General features: G+C 41.2%; 1 protein-coding gene across 1 annotated transcript in view; it reads left to right on the forward strand.

Annotated features, from left to right (window-relative positions):
- GRB2 (growth factor receptor bound protein 2) overlaps window positions 1–18,229 on the forward strand; it is a 59,887-nt gene extending 41,658 nt beyond the window's left edge. Inside the window, exons 3-6 of the mRNA XM_009279642.2 lie at window positions 5,766–5,863; window positions 11,664–11,786; window positions 14,359–14,527; window positions 15,923–18,229. Coding sequence (XP_009277917.1) covers window positions 5,766–5,863; window positions 11,664–11,786; window positions 14,359–14,527; window positions 15,923–16,108 — 576 coding nt within the window. The 3' untranslated portion in view covers window positions 16,109–18,229. The remainder of the gene's footprint in view (window positions 1–5,765; window positions 5,864–11,663; window positions 11,787–14,358; window positions 14,528–15,922) is intronic.
- The last annotated feature ends 1,409 nt before the right edge of the window (window positions 18,230–19,638 follow it).

A 19,638-nucleotide genomic window follows, 5' to 3' on the forward strand; every position in this document is an offset into this window, starting at 1 on the left:
TTGACTGCTTCCTCTTGGATTATGGGGGGTTCATCCTGCTCGCCGTCCCTGTCTTCCAGCTCGGGGGGCCAAGTACCCTGAGGATAACTGGTCTGCCTGTTAAAGACTGAGGCAAAGAAGGCATTAAGTACCTCAGCCTTTTCCTCATCCTCAGTGACAATGTTCCCCCCTGCATCCAATAAAGGATGGAGATTCTCCTTGGCTCTCTTTTTCTCATTAATGTATTTGTAAAAACATTTTTTGTCGTCTCTAACGACAGCTGTCAGATTGCGTTCTAGCTGGGCTTTTGCCTTTCTCATTTCCTCTCTGCATTACCTAATGAGATCCCTGTACTCGTCTTGAGTTGCCTGCCCCTTCTTCCACAAGTGGTAAACTCTCCTTTTTTTTCCTGAGTCCCAGCAAGAGCTTCCTGTTCAGCCACCTGTTGAATCCAGGTGTAGCTTCCCTTGAAGCAGTGGGTGCTTGCTGGTTTTGTAGCTAGTTCATACCTCTCTTCTTGGAGCAGAAAAGGAGCCATTTTTCTCTGAAATGAAAAGCTGTGGGAAAGCACCTCTGTGGAGGGTGAGAACCGTCCTCAACCACCATTCCACCCTGGGACGAGTAATTTCCGGGCTTAAAAAATTCAGTTGCAGCATTGCTGCCTTTGAGTAATTTGTTCACTTTTTAAATTTTAATTCCTGCCCTAGTTTGAGTGTTGTGAGCGCTTTCCTTGAATTCCTGAGACTTTGGGAGTGTTTTTAATATACTGCATTGTTTTCTTTGTGGCAGTGTCAGCGCAACTTCGTCAAGAAGAAAAACCACATTGGCAGCTAACAGGTTGGGCTTGAGCAGTTGTTACTGTCTGTTTCAGTTAGCACAGCAAGAATCCCAAAACCTTATGGTTCAGGGAAAAAAGGAGGTTCAGCCAAAACTCAGAGCCCTCTCTGAACAAGTTTTTTGGGTTTTGTCTCTCCAAAATGCAAGCATTCTGATGAATCTGGCTAAATTTGCAAGCACATAAGTACATTTGAGGCCTTATGCTTAGTTTCATGGTTGCATATGGGAGTCAGCTTGAGAGTTGAGATGCCAGATCTGCTTGTTATGTTCCAGTTTAGTGCCTGCGTGTTCCTGCAAGTTGTTTGGTTTTAAGAGGATCAAGACTGGTGTGCAACAATTCACAAGGGTGGAAAAGCTGTGGTTAGAAATATTCGCTAGGTATGGAATTGAAAATGGCTGGGGATGCTTGCTGTGTGTGAACTGTTCTAGCTAAAACTTGGGAACTGCCTTGTTGTGCGGCTCTTCAGCAGTGCCTCTTCTCCATTTCCATGGGAACAGATGGGCTTTTGTTGATAAGAGATCTATTATCAAACTAGGAAACTGACGGGCAGCAGTCAAGCCACTATTACTGTAAAACAGGGCTGACTACAGACTGAGGACATCACATGGCAGTATGTGTTCAAATGTAGCGGCTAAAAATATCTGTCCTTCTTCCTCCTCTCAGGCACACATGCCCCAGTGTGAAAGGAAGAGTCACTCTGGCGTAGACTTGATTAGATCTATAGCAGACAAGGGGATTGGCTGCAAAGGAATGCTTTACGTTTTGACATACACAAAGAGCAGCAGTTTTTAACAGTTGTTGAGATAACCAAGTGTTTGTACCTTTTAGAACTTTTGCAGATTCTGAAGGCTGTCTCAGTTTGGAGCAGTGAATCTTTAACTTTCATTTTATTTCTTCATTTACCAGTATTTATTTATACTTGGGGAAAATTTCAAAGCAAAATTCAGTGATACATGCAGTACTTAAACTAAATTTTATAGCTTTGGTAAGTCAGGGAAAATCTTACCATAGTTCAGTTAAGAATATTTTTCTTAGACGCATAGCACTGGTTTTTAAGTATCCAGATGATAAATTTTGATCTTAATTATTATCTGGAAATCACTTGGAGGCCAGTTGGAGGTATGGGTTAGGTGGATTTACTGGATGCTTTTCTTAAAATGTTTTGCAGCAAAATGGTTTAATTACTTAAAGTCAGTTCTTTCATTTCAGTGGGTTTACGATTTAAAAGAAAAGAGAGCAATGTCAGATGTAAATGTCTAAGCCGGATCACCAGTGCAGAGAGTTCTTACATGTGTTCCCGACTTACTTTTTAGTTGTATTTCATTAATGGATGTTAGTGGCATAAGTGTTTGTTTTTTTTTTTTTTGAAAGCTGAGATTTTACATGACTATTCTGCAGTTGTCATAATAATAGCTACGTAACTTCATAGTAGCCACCAGAATTCCAGCCTTGTGCACGTGACTGCAAAGTTGTCCTGAATTTGAGGTACTTCAGTACAAGTCATTTTTGCTTGACTAAGCATTGGGAGCAGCTCCAGTGGTGTCTATTTGAGACACTGGCAGAAAAAATGATTTTGTAGATATCTCTGTTGTGGAGGTGACTCCCCTTGAAATGATATGCGAACATGGAGCTTTGTAAAGAAAACAGTATGTTCTGTTGCCTTCTGGAAGAGTGCACACTGAAAGACCCGGAAAGGGGGGAACAGGGGTGTTTACACGGTGACTGTGTGTATAAGCTCTCTGGTATATAATATAGGGCACAGATAGTTTGGCTGTCTGCCAGGGTGTGAATGGAGCTGTGACAGCTAGTTAACATAATCTAGAAAGGACAACCAGCTATGAAGATACGTCAGTCTGGGTGTGAAGCAGGAAAAAGTCCTTGGAGCAAACAAAGCCACTGAAGGGGGGGAGCTGTGGAGGATTCATTATTACAGCAGAAGTCCCCTGAACAGGTTGTTTATGCATATGTGTAGGCAGTTCACCTTACTATGCCTTTTATCCAGCTATTTTTTTCCGGTCGCAAAGCTTAATGCGTGCTTCAGCAATGCCCCCTGACTGGCATTTGGCTTCAGGCCAAGCATTAATGAGTACCCCAAGCCCTATGTGATTTGGCTCCTCCAAATCTATTAGCGTATCTTCAGAGCAAGATAAAACTCATTAAAATAATTTACATCTGGGCATTAGAATTTCTGATAATTTTTAATACCTACTGCCAAAAGCGCAAATATGTGGTATTGTCCTTCATATGAAGTTACCATTTACCTGTTTTTTTTATTCCTGGAAAAAGAAGACTGCCATATCCCTTAACTGCTCTCTGACAGTAATGAAATGAGCTTGCAGTACACAATCTTATCAAAGGCTTGATCTGTGCTATCTTTGATAAAGGAATGCACACTATTGCATAAGATTTGGCTTATTAGAAATCACATCAAAATGAGTCATGTTTGTGTTCTATTGTATTGTAAATGACTCTAGTGATGGCGGCTTAGGTATATAACAACCAAACTTCCTGGTCATTCAAGCTATGTGCTGAAATCTTTGCATGACTGAGTTATAGATCTGGGCTTCAGCCTCTGCCCTCTGTCTCCCTAGTCTCTATGTAATTCACTTTTTTACATACCTGTTTTTAATCTCCATCTTCCCTGCTCAGTATCCTGGAGCTGCCTACTGGTGTCATCTACCTATATTTCATATTCTGGAGTTGAATCAGTTTCTGCATAGAATGCTGTCTTGCAGTCAGTACAGTGGTTGAGAGATGTGCACCGTTTTCTTGCTTAAAGGCAATTCAGCAGACATCAGCTGATCTGCGTCAACTCTCCTTGTGCAAGCTTTTACCTCAGAGCCTGTAGCAGAGCCACACTTGAACTGCTCATGACCTGTGGTCATATTATCCTTGCTAAATGACTGAACTGTAATGCATGCTAAAACAGTGCTTGTAAATAAATAAATGGAAGCCCACAGTAGTAACTGCACAAAAGATAGCTTGAATATTTTTATCCATATAAAAGTACTTAGGATCTTTTAAGAATTAGTCTCTTCAACTGAAAATATCCTGAAATGGGCCATAAAGGTGCGTATCTTTGCTCACCTGAAGTTCTGTAGATGTGGCCCTGCTACTGTGCTAGTTCCCCAGTGGAAGTGCTGGCATCTGGGGGATGTACATCCTACCATCAGCCTCTTCAGTTGGGAGTTAAGGAACAGGCAGGTAACTGTTACTCACTGTAATTCACTGAGGAGATTCGGATTCTGTTCTGTTTTTGGTTGACCAGATTTCATTTCAGTAGGTGTTGAGGTTTTTCTCTTTTATATGTAGCAGTCAGCAATGAGGCAGATTAGGGTGTTGATACGTCACGTATTTTTGAAAGGCAGCAAACATTGATCTTTAGAGTTTAATTTTCTGAAGTACTCCCATCAGCTGTAAGAATTTTAAGGCCTTCATTTGCAAATTCTTGTCTGCTTTTCCTTTTTTTTTATTTCCTCTCATCACCCTTCCAAAAAAGAAACATAGTGAGATAGCAAAAAAAAAAAAAAAGTCAGAAACAGTAATAATTGCTCATGAAGATTTTGGTTTTTTGGTGAATATCTTCACCATAACTGTGTGCGTATGTAGTATGTGATCTCTGGATCTGCGTTCATGTTGTCTTTCTCTTTGCATTTCCTCATCTTCCTGCATTCAGGCAATGCTAATCATGTGATACTTTTGTGACTTGAGGCTTTAAGTAGATTTAAAAAAAAAAAAAACGCCAAACAACTCTGATCCAGCTTTTTGTTGACCGTTGTCACAAAATTAAAAAAGAACATCAGAAAGCTGAGAAGGAATGAAAGTGCTCGGGGAAAAGTGTTGTTGTGGTGCTTAATTTTAAAGGGGGGGACAGGTTCTGTGCAATGTTTACTTCCAACACCAAATAAAATCTTTTTGAGGAGGGGTAGTTTCAAACTATAGCATGGCTTTATTTACAGACCATAATACTACTATATTCGAGAGACTACTTTCAGTCAGCGTATCAGGATTGCCTATTGCACTGTACTGGTTGACGGAAATTCAATGAAAAATAAAGCAGCAAAGTTTTTAGAGCAAGCATGCTCTGAAGTACCAATTTGTGCTTTTTAAAGCTACCTATTCACATGGCTCCTCTCTTGTGACGCCTGATCTTTCATTCATTTTAGAATAAAGTTACAGTAAGAAAAGTATCCCTTTAAAAAAAAAAAGTATCCCTTTAAAAAAAAAAACTTTGTTCATCTACAGTTGCTGTTTGTATGTGTTTAACTTGCTTTATTAACATCAAAAAGGCTCAACAGGCAAGTCACTGTTTCTGCCATCCAATTTAACCTGGTTTTAACTTGTATGGGCAAAACCAGCTGAAGCTGCCAGTTGTATCTGCAGCTGGGCCTGTGCTAATGTTGTCATGAGGGAGGTTTTTTTGTAAAATTCTCTATAATATAGATGTTGCCTAGAATCTTTAACATATCCAGTGTGCAACCAGTGCAAATGCAGAAAAGCTGGATGAAATCATGTTTATGCTGAAAGCATCAGGTTTGTCAGCTGAATTCAGGAAAAAGTGATCATTAGACGTGATAAAGAATCAGAATTTCTTGGCTTGCAGATTTTGGACAGAACTTTTTGGCGATGACAACCAACTTAATCTTTGGCACAGATCTCAGTCTAGTTATGTTGTTAAAAGTACCTGTGGACTTACAGTGACTTTCTTACTAAAGCAGGGGGTTTTGGCACTAAAATCCTTTGGCTATTTTAAATTACTCGTCCAGCTTTTTGTTACCACAGTTCTGAAAGCTCATGAGATGCAGTGGAGCAGGATGACTAGCACCATTTTTATAGGTTCATCAGAAGAGCAGTCTTTGAAACAAGAATGGGAAGAGTAAGCTAGTACCTTCATCAGTTTTGCTGTATCTTGAAATGTGGTAAGCTTTTTTTTTGGTGTTTCCTTCAGGTTTTGAATGAAGAATGCGATCAAAATTGGTACAAGGCAGAACTCAATGGAAAAGATGGCTTCATTCCCAAGAACTACATAGAAATGAAACCACATCCGTAAGTAGAGCTCTGGTGGTAGGCTCCCTTGATCTTACTTTGCGCATCCTCTCAAACAGAAGGGAGGTTTGCTGTACTTTGCAAAGAGTACCTTACCAGGTACCAAAATGTATGGATAGATAAAGGATGGCTATCGAGTTGTATCTCTGGCTGCAACTTGCAGTGTTCTGCACTGTAACTCATTTCACAGCTGGCTATATAGCGGGATATTTTGGAAGCTTTTCTGGTGGTTGCTCTGGTGTTTTGCTGTAGGGTCAGACAGACTGACCTTGGGGGTAGCAGGTCTAAACCAGCAGAAAATGCTTTAGTAGAGAATTGTCACCACCACTGCCCCAAGAAAAAAAGTGACTGTGTTCCTGTGGTGATTCTCTATTTTACTTAGCGTAGCAGATAAGAATAAAAATTGTGGCATTCAGAGCTCACCAGAAAAATATTTAAGGATATTTGGAGCTGAACTCTTAATACATCTATGTCACATCCTGAGTATAGAATCACAGAATAATTTAGGTCGGACAGGACCTCTAACATTCATCTGGTCCAACACCTTCCCTGCAAAACAGGCCAACCTCAAAGAGTGTGTACTCTTATGCAAGTATAGTTGCATTGACTTGTAACTCCAGAGAACTGTATTTGAGTAACTACTTTGAACATTTCCTCTTAGATATAAAGAATCAAGCATATCAAAACAGTAGTGTTTCATGACTGGGTTTTTCTTTGTATCAGTTCATGTATTTCTGTTGTCTTCTACTAAACTCTGGTTTTGCCAACCTTTGAGATCCTTCAACATCCGAACAAGAAAACAGCAAGCTCTGGGTAACAGATTCAAAGGGGAATAAAGGTTTAGGAAGGAGCAGCAAAACCTGTAATCAGGGTTTTTACGAGGAGCTGTAGTGGTTCAGTTGCCCACAAAAACTGATGATTGATTTGTTAATTGTTGGCTGTAACTATATCATGAAGATATTACATTAAATCCAATCAAGAATTATTTTTCTAAGGGCTTTTTTGAAATAGCAGAAGGAAGCTTTTGAGGGACTGTGTCCCAAGAAGGAGAGGAGGTATATTGCTTTAGTGCAGCCAAGTGGGAAGCGAAGCAAGGATGCACAAGAAAATTCTGAAATTGTTTAAAGCCTTGTCTGCTGCAGTAACACGTCTAGTTTACCCTGATCATGCTAGTCCACTGGGGATGACAAATGTACATTGCTATTTCTCTCTCTCATTGATTTGAATAATCATACGTCTTCTCATAACAGTTTTGCAGGCATTTGAGTTATACTGCAGTCATGTCTCCTGTGATGATGATGATGATCAGTTTGTTCTGTAATCATCCATGGTATTTTGTTTTAGAGGGATAGAACTGTCAGTTTTTCAATTTTTGATATCAAAGGGTAATGAACAATATCTGAGCCTGCAAGTGGGTGAATTCGGTAGTGCTTTTTAAGCATAGTTCATTTGACCTTTTCTGAAGATGTTTAAACTGCTGATGGCAGCTGGATGGAGTTAGCTCCATGTGTCAGCAATGCTGGGAATCTTAACTAGTGCATTAACAACCCTGGGAAATTCTGCAAAAGTTTTTATAGTGTAATGTTAGCTTAGCTGTAATGCAGAGCTCTCTAAGTAGTCCAGCAGGTCATACAAAAAGCAAATTACAGGCAGCTGACCAGGTATGAGAAAGAGAATGGTCCTTTTCTCAGACTGGTATCAAACCGTGTTGTGGGAAGGTGGCACAAGAGCTTTTCAAGAGGATTTGGAAAGAAAGCAACTGAAAATGGCTTTAAATCCTGTCCTAGGATCTGAGACTTAAATCCTCCAGCCCCATAGCTAGTCTTAAATGCAGCGTTTTTTCTTGCTTGTATTTTGCAAATCTTCCAGTTTGCTTTGCAACTACTAGCAAATGAAGCTGAAAGGAAAATGTGGTGCCTCTCAGTCACCAGCTGAGTCACCTGGGTTCTGAAGGGTTAATCCGAATTGCCACATCAATTAACAAAGCAAAGATGTAGGTAGATACAGGCATGATACTCAGAAGAGCTGCAGGAAACTCTGGGCAGGGAGGCTTCCTGTGAAGGCACAACAGTGCAGTTCAGTAGCAGGACTACCTTTCTCTCTTTAAGGAGGCAGGGGAAGAATTTGCCGTTTATGAAACGGCCTGGATCAGACTCATGGTGTATGTATCTCAAGTGTTTATGCTTGTAATCAGCTTTTCTTGAAGATATTGCTGAAGTCTCACTTCGCAGTATTGTAACTGATGTGGAGGAAATCAGCCAAGCTAAGTGGTTGTGGGAAGTAAAGCCAAAAGAATTGCCAAGGTGCCAATTGAAATGAGTCTGAATGCAATGTGAACTTTGTGTTGTACCAATCAGTGCATCTCCCTCTAGCTGTGCAGCATCAGTGGTAATGCCTGGATTTGGTTTTGCAGTGCTGACTGGATGAGTTTCACCTACATTACAAAGCTAGTTGGAGACAAGCGTTATCAAGCTTAGCCCTTCAGCAGGGAAGCTGTGGGAATGTTGTGGTCAGTTTCTTTGGCCTAATTCTCTTGGACATGCTGTGATTTTTGTTAATTTTTTCAGTCATTCTGTAGCAAAGATTCATATGTGCACAATACTTCTGATGCTTTACAAGTGTGTTCTTAAGTAGACGCTAGTCCTTCAAAATAACTTACTTTTCTTTCATCTATGGGGTTTTCTTTTCATCTTTTTTATATTTAGAATTCAAGCTCCTTTTACTTTGAATGGCAAAAGTGGTAGTGAAGTTACAAAACTGCAAGGGAGTTCAAGAATTGTGAAAGATTTTTAGTCTATTTAAAGTGCCTTAGAAACAGCTGGCAGAAAACTTTAAGAATTTGATATTGTTACTTTGGAAGTGTTACTTCCTTTAATTGAATTGTACACTTCTACTTTTGTAGTGATTCAGTAAAATTTAGGGGAAAAATAGGGTATACTTCTGAGGCTTCAGGAAGGATTATAGCAGTTCTGTTGAGCTCTTTCAGGCTTTCCTTCTATTTTACAGAGATGGGTGAGGTATTGTGGTTTTTTTAAGATGAGGCTTTCATTTCCAAGTCACATGTGAGTAATTGAGAATTATTTGAGAACTAAACAGGATTAAAACACTTTGTAAACAAGAACTATGGCAAGATACCTAAACTCATAACAGAAAGCTTGCTTTATGTAACATGTGGCAGAGGCAAAATTAAAGACTTCCTTATCTTTCTGACAATTGTGCCAAAAGCCCAGGACACAAAATACTACCTTTGAATTCTGAAGGAGTTTCACATAATGGTTTCTCTCGGTTGATTTTTGAAGGGAGCAGAGTGCAGTGAGAGACAGGTAAACGCTCCCTCTGCTGTCTCTGCCACCACCTCGGGTACAGAGAAGCAGCACAGCTGCTAAACCACCAGGAAAGTATTAAATGCCATGAAGTTCTCTATCACTGGAAGTAGGATGGTTGTGGGAGAAAGCCTTTCCGTTCCATTCCAGGGGATAAAAAGTACACAACAAGACTTGCAAGCAAGTAAAACATGTCTAGGTGATCATGGAAACCGAGTTTGTAAACAAGATATATCATTTTCAGTGCAAAAATGCTTTTCATAATGGAGCTGCATAGCTAAATGGAGTGAATACTCCTTGTACAAAGGGGATGTCCTAGAGTTGTTTTATTGAATATGTTGTATATAGTAGAAATACATCTGTGGACTTATCTTCCTTGATATAATACAGGGATGTGTTTTTGTGTAGCCTCCTATGGTGAGCAGATACTGAAGACAGCCAGTGAGAGGAGCGAGGGCTGCCAGTAGCTGGAGAGTCTGGTAATCAAGTAATCGGGTCCTCCTTCACCTCTAGAGATCTCTTCTTCTTAGAGAGGGAGATCTGGGGTGACTTTGTGATTTCATGAAAGCTTCAACTTCTCTTAAGAACGACTCTGTTTCAGGGAGGGTTCTGTAACTTCTGTCTTTTTGCTGCACCAAAACCTTCAGTGTAGAAAGTAAACTTTGTGAGTAGAGCTCTTGTTACTAAATGTTCTCCTTTAAGGTCAATTATCTGCATGGTTATAGGCTGTGGTAAGTGCTTCTATCCTGTGTGATCTGTTACTCAGAACTGAAAGCTGTACTTTTTAGTTGTGAAGATGGTTCTGCTTTTCCCACGCCATGTGACCTAGCACTCAACCCTTGTTTGCCTTTAATCTCGGATTAGTCTGGAAATGCAAATGTAAATGTGGGTAAGAATCTGGTGACCAGGGGCTGTTGGTCAGTGCTGACGATCTGGTTGCCTGAGGTAGGTTCGCCCTTGGTGTCATGGAGGTGGTCAGCCTGTGGCTTTGACTTCTGTGCAGCTGTCAAGAATTTCAGATGTGGCTTGATGGTGCAGCTATTTCATGTGACTGCTTATGTGAAAGCTGCTAGATTGTCCTGACTGTAGGAGAAAGCAAGAAAATAGGCTACTGAAACAAGTATTATCAGCATCTTTCCTAGAACAGGATTGCATGCCCAGCTCAGCACTCCTCTGCAATGAAGCAGAGAGACCTTGAGGGAACTTTTCTCACTTGGTCTGCATGTAACTCCACTCCTGTCACCTGCCTTAGCTTTCTGACACGATACCTGTCTTTGACCACAGTGCTCTGGTAGGGGTCAGAAAGATTGGACTCTGGGCTGCAGGACCAACCAGCTGCTGAATGAAGCTACTCATTCTCTCTGCTGAAGTAGTCGTGTCTTACCACCTGATCTAAAAGAGACTAGAAATTGGTTTTGATACAAAATGCACTTTCCACTTGTGCAGGATGGGTCAATCCATAGAGAGGATCTTGTTTCTAGAGCTGTGATGTTTCTGAAGAGAAACCTGTGAGTGAACGCCCAGTGTTTCCCTTGCATTTTGCAAATACTACATTTTTTTTAGATTCCTACCCGCTAGAATAGTGATGTTTCTGTTTAATCCTTAATAACTTAAATTTTCTATATTGTCTGCTCTGCAAATCATGACTAAGGCATGGGTGGCTTCTCCTTAGGAGGCATAAGTAATAAAGGAGACTGTAATTACTCCCCACTGATTATCTTTGGGTACTAATAGTGAAATAAATGCTGCTATATCATAGGGAAGTTCAGTAGTGACCAGCCACCAGTGCGGGACTTCTTTGTGTCTCCGAGTTGATGGCATCATACAGTTTGGACAATTAAAACTTTGCATGTGGACACATTAGACTTTATTCCTTAGTGATAGAGGAAAGGACTTTAGTTTCTTCCTTGAGCTAGGCATTTAATCTGTTTGACTTCAGGTTATGCGGCCTGATTACTAAGATACCAGTGCAGACCACAGTAGACATTTTAACTTTGTCCAAGGTTGTAGCCATTTCCCAAAGTAGTCGTCTTAGTCTCACAAAGCAGGACTTTGCTGTGAAGCAATTGTGTACATTAGGTTCTCGTTGTGATGTTTTATATGCTAAACTGTAAATACAATAGGGTGCAAAACAATGTGAATAATGCATGAAATTTTGAGCAGGGTTTTTTCCACCTCTGAAAATAAATCCTGTAATTTGAGGATTTCAGTCTTAGCACATCTCTGCTTTGCTAAATTGGGTGAAATAGGGCTATTGCAAGCACCTGCTTATCAAGTCACAGTTGCTTCATTGCCAGGATGAAACATCGTGAAAAACCACATGGTTCAGTAGCCTGTATTGGAGTGGCAGTGAGGTGCAGTGTAGTTATTTCTGTTAGGAATCATTTCATCTCTGCGTGAATTTCTACGTCTGGCTCTTCCGTGAAAGGATTAAAATTCTTAACTTTCCCTATTGTTTTCTTTTCCTCACTCCACAGGTGGTTTTTTGGAAAGATTCCCCGAGCGAAGGCTGAAGAGATGTTAGGCAAACAGAGACACGATGGTGCCTTCCTCATCAGGGAGAGTGAGAGTGCTCCTGGGGACTTCTCCCTCTCAGTCAAGTAAGTAATGCCCAGAAGCAATCGTGGTAATCGGGCCATCTACTGCTCATTTGGACTTATGGGGAAAGGACAGGTGATTGTCAATGCTGAGGAGCAGGAATAATCTTCCAGATGCCCTATAGCATTCCTGTTCTTCTAGTGATACTTATTTATTTCCTCTTTAATAGAACAAATATATATGCTGTGGTTTGTAATGAGCCCACAGGGCTGACCTGGTGGCATGTCACTGTCTGGCTCATGTAGTCTCAGGCACTATCTGTTGGTTTGTTTGTGGATCCCATTCCTCATCCTTACAGCCACAAAGTGCCCAATGTGTACACGTTCTCTCCCATCCTCCTTCATTCCTATTCTGCGGTACAAGTTATTACTCTACCTTTTCTCTTTGTGTAGTACACTTCCAGATATGTTTTTCATGTCTGCTTGGCACATGCTTTGGGGATATTCATGTTGTCTAGCACTGGGACATGAAGCTGTGAAAACAGAGGCCTCTTCCATCTCTCACAACTGCATTCCATGTTGGTAGAGAAACTTGGTGTAATAACAGTGAAGTGAGGAGGAGCAGTTCTCATCCTTGAATAACCTTACTAGAAGTACTGGCTGTTAACCAGCAGGAGTTCCTGCTAGCTAGCCATGGCCCACAAATACCATGCTATCTATCTTGCGCATCTGAATTCACTGTACGATAGAGGTATTAGAAACTTGAAAGGGTATGTGATGTAATTTAATGTGGGTTGGGGTGGGAGGGATTCTGTTCTCAGAAGTTGATTTTTGCCTTTTTCTTTATGTTCTGTAATCTTCCCCTTTCCTACCAGGAATGAACAAGATTTTCTTTAGAATCCTAACAATATTTTTTGATTATTCATGCATGATTCCTAGTTTTCTGTGGCTATCAGTGATCTGTCTCGGCAGGATTTTTGTTTTCTGGTCATCTTTGGTCTGTAACCAAATTTTTGTCCTCCTGTACAGCACTGAGTCACACCAACAAACTGGATTAAAGCCACTGATTTTAAGAGATGTTTATATTTCTGTCTTGGATACAATCAACTGAGCTGGAATACTAGATGTGAATGGAAGCTTCATTCCAGAAAGTGCATTCCTTTAAGAAACATAAAGTTATAATAGCATAGCTCTGCCTGCCTTTTAGATTAGTGTTGCCATCTGGTGGTAATGTCTTGCATTCCTTAGAAACATAAAGTTATAATAGCATAGCTCTGCCTGCCTTTTAGATTAGTGTTGCCATCTGGTGGTAATGTGTCCTTGTTTAATTTGGAAAAGTCTTTTTCTTAAACAGTGATCTACAGGATTTGAAATGGTGAGAAGCTCTCAGGTTGAGGAAGAGGCAGCATTCGTGTGTTGTTTCACATTAGCTTTGTAGCCAAGATAGCATCTATGTTTTCAGCCAATGTATAGAAGCTGTGCATGCTAAGTGGGGAACAGTTGTCTCTTGTTTTCAGTGTTTTAGACTGAAGGAAAAATACTGATGTGCTATTCGTCTGGAAAATCCCGATGGACTCTTTGGAGTTTCTCTTTATTCAGAGTAAAATTGTTGGAAAAGTAGCTTCAACTGAATGCCATCATTTGTCAGAAAGAACTGTTAACACAGAATTGGAGTTGCTGCGTTCCATGTGCAGCATCACCTTTTGAGCATTTTCTGCTCTTTGTTTTTGAAGGACCAGAGAGATCCTTTTGTTTTGCAAGACAGTCTTTTGCGTAAGTCCAGACTGGCTGCCAAGAGAGACAATCCTACCCTCCCTGTAGCAGTGTTTTCCCAGCAGTTTACCTATAATGGGACTGGTGCTTGTGTATTGCATTATCACACACACCCAGTGGTGCTGTGTGAGGGAGGGAATGAGACAGTGAGAAGTACAGGACTATAGCAAGAGTAGCACAAACCTAAATTGGCTCGAGTCAGTTGTGAAATTGCTGTGCGTGAAGAGCTAAAGCAAAGCGCTTGTACTGTTTGACTTTGAAGTCTTGTATTTGGGAATGTGGAGTGGAAGGCACCATGGTGCAGCTACTTTAATGTGACCTTGCACTTGTACTGCAAAGTCCATGGTATGTGGCTGAGGTATTCTGTGCACTGTCTTCAGCGACTCAAGTGATTGCATACATAAGTCAAAAAGTACATGTACTGGATGCCAGCTATGTGGCAATGTAGTGTAAAATAAAAAGCTGAAATACTGCATGTCATCCAGGATAGAGTGTTGTGGCACCAGAAATCCTTTATGAAAAGACCTCAAACTTCTGCAAGTTCAGAGTGGTTTGAAGAGCTGGTTTTAAACTGAAGTCCTATTATAAGAAAAGCACATGTGAAGCTTGGAGGATTTTTTTCGAAATAAACTCAGTATTTGGATTCTATCTCTCTGATCACTGTTTTCTGTAAAATACAATTGACAAGTGATTTTCAGACATTTTACAGCAACCAATTGGTGTCTATATTATCGATGTTATTGAGAGTTTGCACTGTGCCCTGAAGGACCTTTTTGTTCCAAACTCTGTGCTGAGGATCCCAAAAGAGGAGTACTCAGTGACTAATAATGTGCTTTTTTTGTTCTTCATTCTTTCCGCACAGGTTTGGAAATGATGTGCAGCACTTCAAGGTGCTTAGAGATGGGGCTGGCAAGTATTTCCTCTGGGTGGTGAAGTTCAATTCTTTGAACGAGCTGGTAGATTATCACAGATCCACATCTGTCTCCAGGAACCAGCAAATATTTCTCCGGGACATTGAACAGGTGCCACAGGTAAGAGAAGCGTCCTCGTAGAGTGTACTTTTCAGACTGTTGAATCCACAGTCTGAAAAGCAACTGCATCTTAGAGTAAATGAGTAGGGATGGAGAGAAGCTGACTGACATTTTTCTTGTCTGTGGAAGCATATCTTTATATCCCGCAGCCAGAATTATACTAGGAAATAAGCTGGATGTTTGTGCAAAGCCGAACTGCTAACTCCTAATCTCCCCTTCAGTTCTGGAAAGGTGTTATTGTTGCTGCTTGAACACTTGGCTTGTCTTAATGTTTATGGATGCTGTTGCAGGAAGGTCTTTGATTCCTGTGATTTAAAAATGGGTTTACTCCTGTTTTAGGACATAGTAGGAAAGGATAGTTGTACTTGTACTGGTTCATAGCCAGAACTGTACCCCTCCGTAGCCAGTGAAGCTTTGGTACTGGTCTTTCCTGAAGAGATGGTTACAGGTAGTGGCATATGGAACATATCTAGCCTGCTGGTTTGGGTCTAGCCAGTCTTAAGAGAAACCAAAATCTACTGCTAAGTGCCAGCAGAGGAGCTTGAGTATACCTAGCTCTTTGTTTTGATCCACTTGCCAGGGCAATCAAAATGTTATGTTGGATGTAACTGGATCTTTTGTTGATTTTGGATAAATTCCTTTTGCCTCCAGGTGCAGCACTCTAGTTCTAGCTTGAAGACAAGGGGTGTGGAACTCGTACTGCTCTCCAGGTGCCACGGGCACCCTTTGCCACAGTTTGTCTGAATTAATATCTGGCTCTGCACTGTTGGGTCAGTGATAAACAGAGGATGAGAAAACAGCCGGCTGAAAATGACAAGCATGAAGATACCTTCCTAGCCTCATGATTTTAAGAATGCAAATGCATTTTAAATTAACTGTTAGCTTTTCCATAAGAATGGAAGCATTTGCTGACCAGGCAAAATGCTCTGCGACAGAATTTTTTGATACTGGAGAGTTTTAAGGAAAATGTGTAAAATGCCAACATCCAGTTTTTAGGGGGAACTTTGTGTATCACAGTGTTAGGTAGATTAGTAACATTATGCTGTCAGTTGGTGGAAACAGGATGAATAAGTAAAAAGGCCATTGTATTGCAATAGAGTACAGATTTACAGTAGGTCATGAAGACTGGAAAATACTGGGAAAACATCTGAATCATCTGCTATCTTTATTTTGGCTCTTTCACAGAAACTTGACTTTTTTCTAGTCTTCTATAGACTATGCTTTCCTATTCAAGCATCTTGTTACACATGTTGGAAGCTGGCTTGCAGGGAAATGAAACAGCCCGAGTGTTCATTGTTAAATTCTGGTGTAAGTTAAGCTCCTGCCTGAGGGAGCAGATGTCTCGAGTGCTGTGGATGATTCTCACTTCGCGTATCTTTTTCTTTCCCCTTTCAGCAACCAACATACGTTCAGGCCCTGTTTGATTTTGATCCCCAGGAGGAAGGAGAGCTGGGCTTCCGCCGCGGAGACTTTATCCAAGTCCTTGACAATTCTGACCCCAACTGGTGGAAGGGAGCCTGCCATGGACAGACGGGCATGTTTCCACGCAACTATGTGACCCCAGTGAACCGGAACATCTAGAGATAAATATTAGAGATTATTTAAAGAAACCAGAGAAACAGTAAATACACATACAGAGCCTAACTGCAGCCAGTGACCTAAAATCACACGGCGATAAAACCTGAGTCACCTTTCACTGTGAGGTGATCCTCCTTCCTCAGTACGGACTTTCAGGGGTGGCGGGGGGGGGAAGAGTTCAACTTACACACCAAAACTTATCTTAAAAAAAAAAAAAAAAAAAAAGAAAAAGATAAAAAAATGAAAATAACAGATTTCCTCAGCTGCTCCTGGGTTACCCCCTTTCATTCACTCTTGTTTCCCCCTCCTCCTCTGTCCATCAGTGCATGAAGTTTTAATGCCATATAAAGTCCTAGCCATGCAGTTAAAGGAAAAGGGAGAAACTCTGCTGGTATTTTCTCTCTCTGCAAACGGTCTTCATTTGACATGAAGGGACATGAGAGAAGAACCAAATCCACAGTCCTGCCTTTAAAAAAAAACAAAAATCATCAGTCTCTGCTTTTGCCTTCAACATTCAGCTCTTCTTGCCTGGGAAAGATGAGGTGTTAATCTAATTTTTATTGTCTCTTCTCCTTTGGCACTTTCTTATGAAGCTCAGCAGCTTCCAAGCGGGGGAAGGGAGAAGAGTTGTGTGGCTTTTTTGTTTTGTTTTTTGGTTGTTTTTTTTTCTTTTGAGTCACAGCTTCTTTGAGAAACTCCAATGTACAACTGAAGTCTGTTAATGCTGTGCTGACAGCTTTTTTTTTTTTTCTTAAAGGTGTACGGTTGAGCACATTCTGTACTTTTTTCCATAGTGCCTTTCCCTTATTTTCTTTTTTATTATTTTTTAAGTTAAAAGGACAGTCCAGAGCTTTTCAGAGGGTTTTTTTCTGCCTATGTGTAAATAAATACTTTTGGGGGAAGGTTGTAAAGGAGGCTGGTTTTATCAATGGACATTTGAGAAAAATCTACAAACAGAGATGGAGCTTTAATCTTAAGATTTGTCTTACTGTTCAACTTTCCTTATTCCAAGGAAAAAAAAAAATCAAGGCATTCAAGTGGCAGCTTAGGCTGCTCAGAAGTGGGGAGCTGCAACCAGGAGCCTCAAAAGAAGTAAGAGAAAGGGGGAAGTTATGACCAGGGAAAATGAGGAAGAGTATTTTGGGGAGGGAGGGTTAAGGGGGGAATTTGAGAAATAATAGCCCTGAGATGTCCTATAAAATGTACATTCCTTTGATGGAAAACTTTATAATGCAGAGAAACCTCAAGAAATAGTGCTTGAAAAAACTTTATGCTATTAGTGAATGTTTCTACGTGATGCATGTAATCAGCCTGTTTCTTTGGCTTGGATAGGGAATATTTGCAGTCGTGTTGCTCTTTAGAAGTGGGGTTGGCATCACTGTTCTCCAGTTTCTCCTCCCTCCTCAGGTCAGTGTTACTGTTGAAGTAGATTCCCCCAACCCCACTCCCCATTCACAGCAGGCTGTGTGATGACTGTAATCCCCACCCCACACCATAATGGCATTTATTGTGGCCATTTGCTCCTCCACCAGAGCAGTGTGACGTTAAATTGGATGGAAAGGAAAGCAATCAAGCTGCACCGCTCTCTGTGCCAATCTTCAGTTGCATTATTTTTCTTTTTGGTGGCCGTTTGGCTGGATCCCTTCACCCCACCAACGAATCCAAAAACTGCAGCGGAGATCTCTTCCCGCCCTGCCTAAGCGCGGGCAATCTTTTGTTGGAGGGTGCCTTTTTTTGTAATAAGTGTTACAAATGTTTTATTCCTGAGATGGACTCTGCCTTACACTTTAATTTTCCAGCAGATGAAAGAGAGAGCTATCCTGTAGAGTATTACTTTCTCCCCCTCTCCTTGCTAGCTATCACTCACTTTCTTCCTTCTTTGTAAAGTGATTGGAAAAGGAATCTATGGCATTCTACACCTGGACCATTTGATTGTTTCCTTATTTTGGAATTGGTGTATATCATGCAGCCTTGCAGACATATGTCTTGTGTGTGTATATATATTAAAAAAAAAAAAATCAGTGTTTAAATAAAAAAAGGCCTATGTACTTAATCCTTTAACTCTGCAGCAGCATTTGGTAGATAGTAATTAACTGTGAATAATAAATATACATTGAATTCTTCACTTGAGCATCTGTCTTATTTCAGTTAACTGACCAAAATAGAACCGATTGACTTAATTTATAGCATATTAAATTTCTCTGGGAGGGAAAAGCTGTAAGGTGTCCTCTGGCCTGAAGCGCTCACTCTTCAACACCATAGTTCAATCTTGGCATGCCTGGCTGAATTAATTACTCTTTCAAGCTAAGTCAATGGGGAGCCATGTCACTTGGCACGTGTGGCATTATGCATAATGAGGAGGGGGAAGGGAGTGATCAGGTCGCTTCCAGAATTGAAGACCATGTATCTATCAGCTGCATGGGAGGGTGGCACTTGCTTTGTTTTTTTAAGGGTTTTTCCTAACTGTTCAAGTGCCCCTGCGGTACGGACTGTAATGCCATAAGGAGCCAGTAATGGGGAATGATACACCAGTTATTTCTGGACTACTTGCTGAAGTACAAAGGGGAAGATGGGTGTATGACTTGTGTAAGCACAGCAGCCACGGCTCAGACTGTCACATGAGCTTTTGCTCTGCTTGATCAGTGCCTTGCAGATGGTTTTCACTTTTCTCTTGTTGCCTGAAGAAGTGGAGCTGCTCAGTTGCGCTAAGAAGGTGTGCAGGCAGCTCCGCAGGTTACCTGTCAAGCTGCCAGTCTGTTGGCTCTGCAGCTTCTCCCCAGCCTTTGCTTATGTTCAGAAAGTGCCTGTGAATTTTGTAGTACATTTTAATATACAATAGGAGAAGGCCCACCAACATGAGGGTTTGGCTTGTTTTTTACAGTTGCTCTTAGTTATTATGCTCAAATACAGATGTAGTCAAGGAGTTTGTGGTTGCTCAGAAATGCCTGGATATTCCCACGATTAGTTCTTTATTTTTCATTTGTGCCAGTAAAGTCAATGTAGAAATGATTTGCAGTGTGGTTCGGAGCTCTTGGCTTTTTTGTAATGCTGTAACAGAACATGTTGCTCAAAATTGTGTGCTATTCATACCTTGGGTATCTACTGAAAAGTTTAGAAAAACTTCCTTTCCTTGTGCTTTATAGAGGGAAGAAAAACGTTTGTTGCTACTGTGATTGTATAATGTCAAGGCTAAGGCCATGGTGGAAGAACTACTGTAAGCAAGTCGTTTCTTCCCGGGTGTTTCCCACTTGCCAGCTTTGGCATGTGGGTCGGCAAAACTGGTGGTAGACTGCAAAAAAAGCCGAAATCCCAGCTTATTTTACTGTCGGCCGCCTGATCCAGCAAAGCCGCAGCACGGGAGCTGCTGGAGTGCAGGGTCCTTTGTGCAGGCGTTGCTTTTAGAAGCACAAAAGCTTGGAGCCGAGCCCTCTCCATTTCGGAAATCGCGCTCGCCCGGGCGGGGCCGACGGGGCAGGGCCGCTGGACTACATTTCCCAGCGCCCCCCGCGGCGCGCAGGCGCAGTGCGGAGCGG

This window comes from Aptenodytes forsteri, unplaced genomic scaffold (genome assembly GCF_000699145.1).
Source record: "Aptenodytes forsteri isolate BGI_AS27 unplaced genomic scaffold, ASM69914v1 Scaffold563, whole genome shotgun sequence".
NCBI classification, from domain to species: Eukaryota; Metazoa; Chordata; class Aves; order Sphenisciformes; family Spheniscidae; genus Aptenodytes; species Aptenodytes forsteri.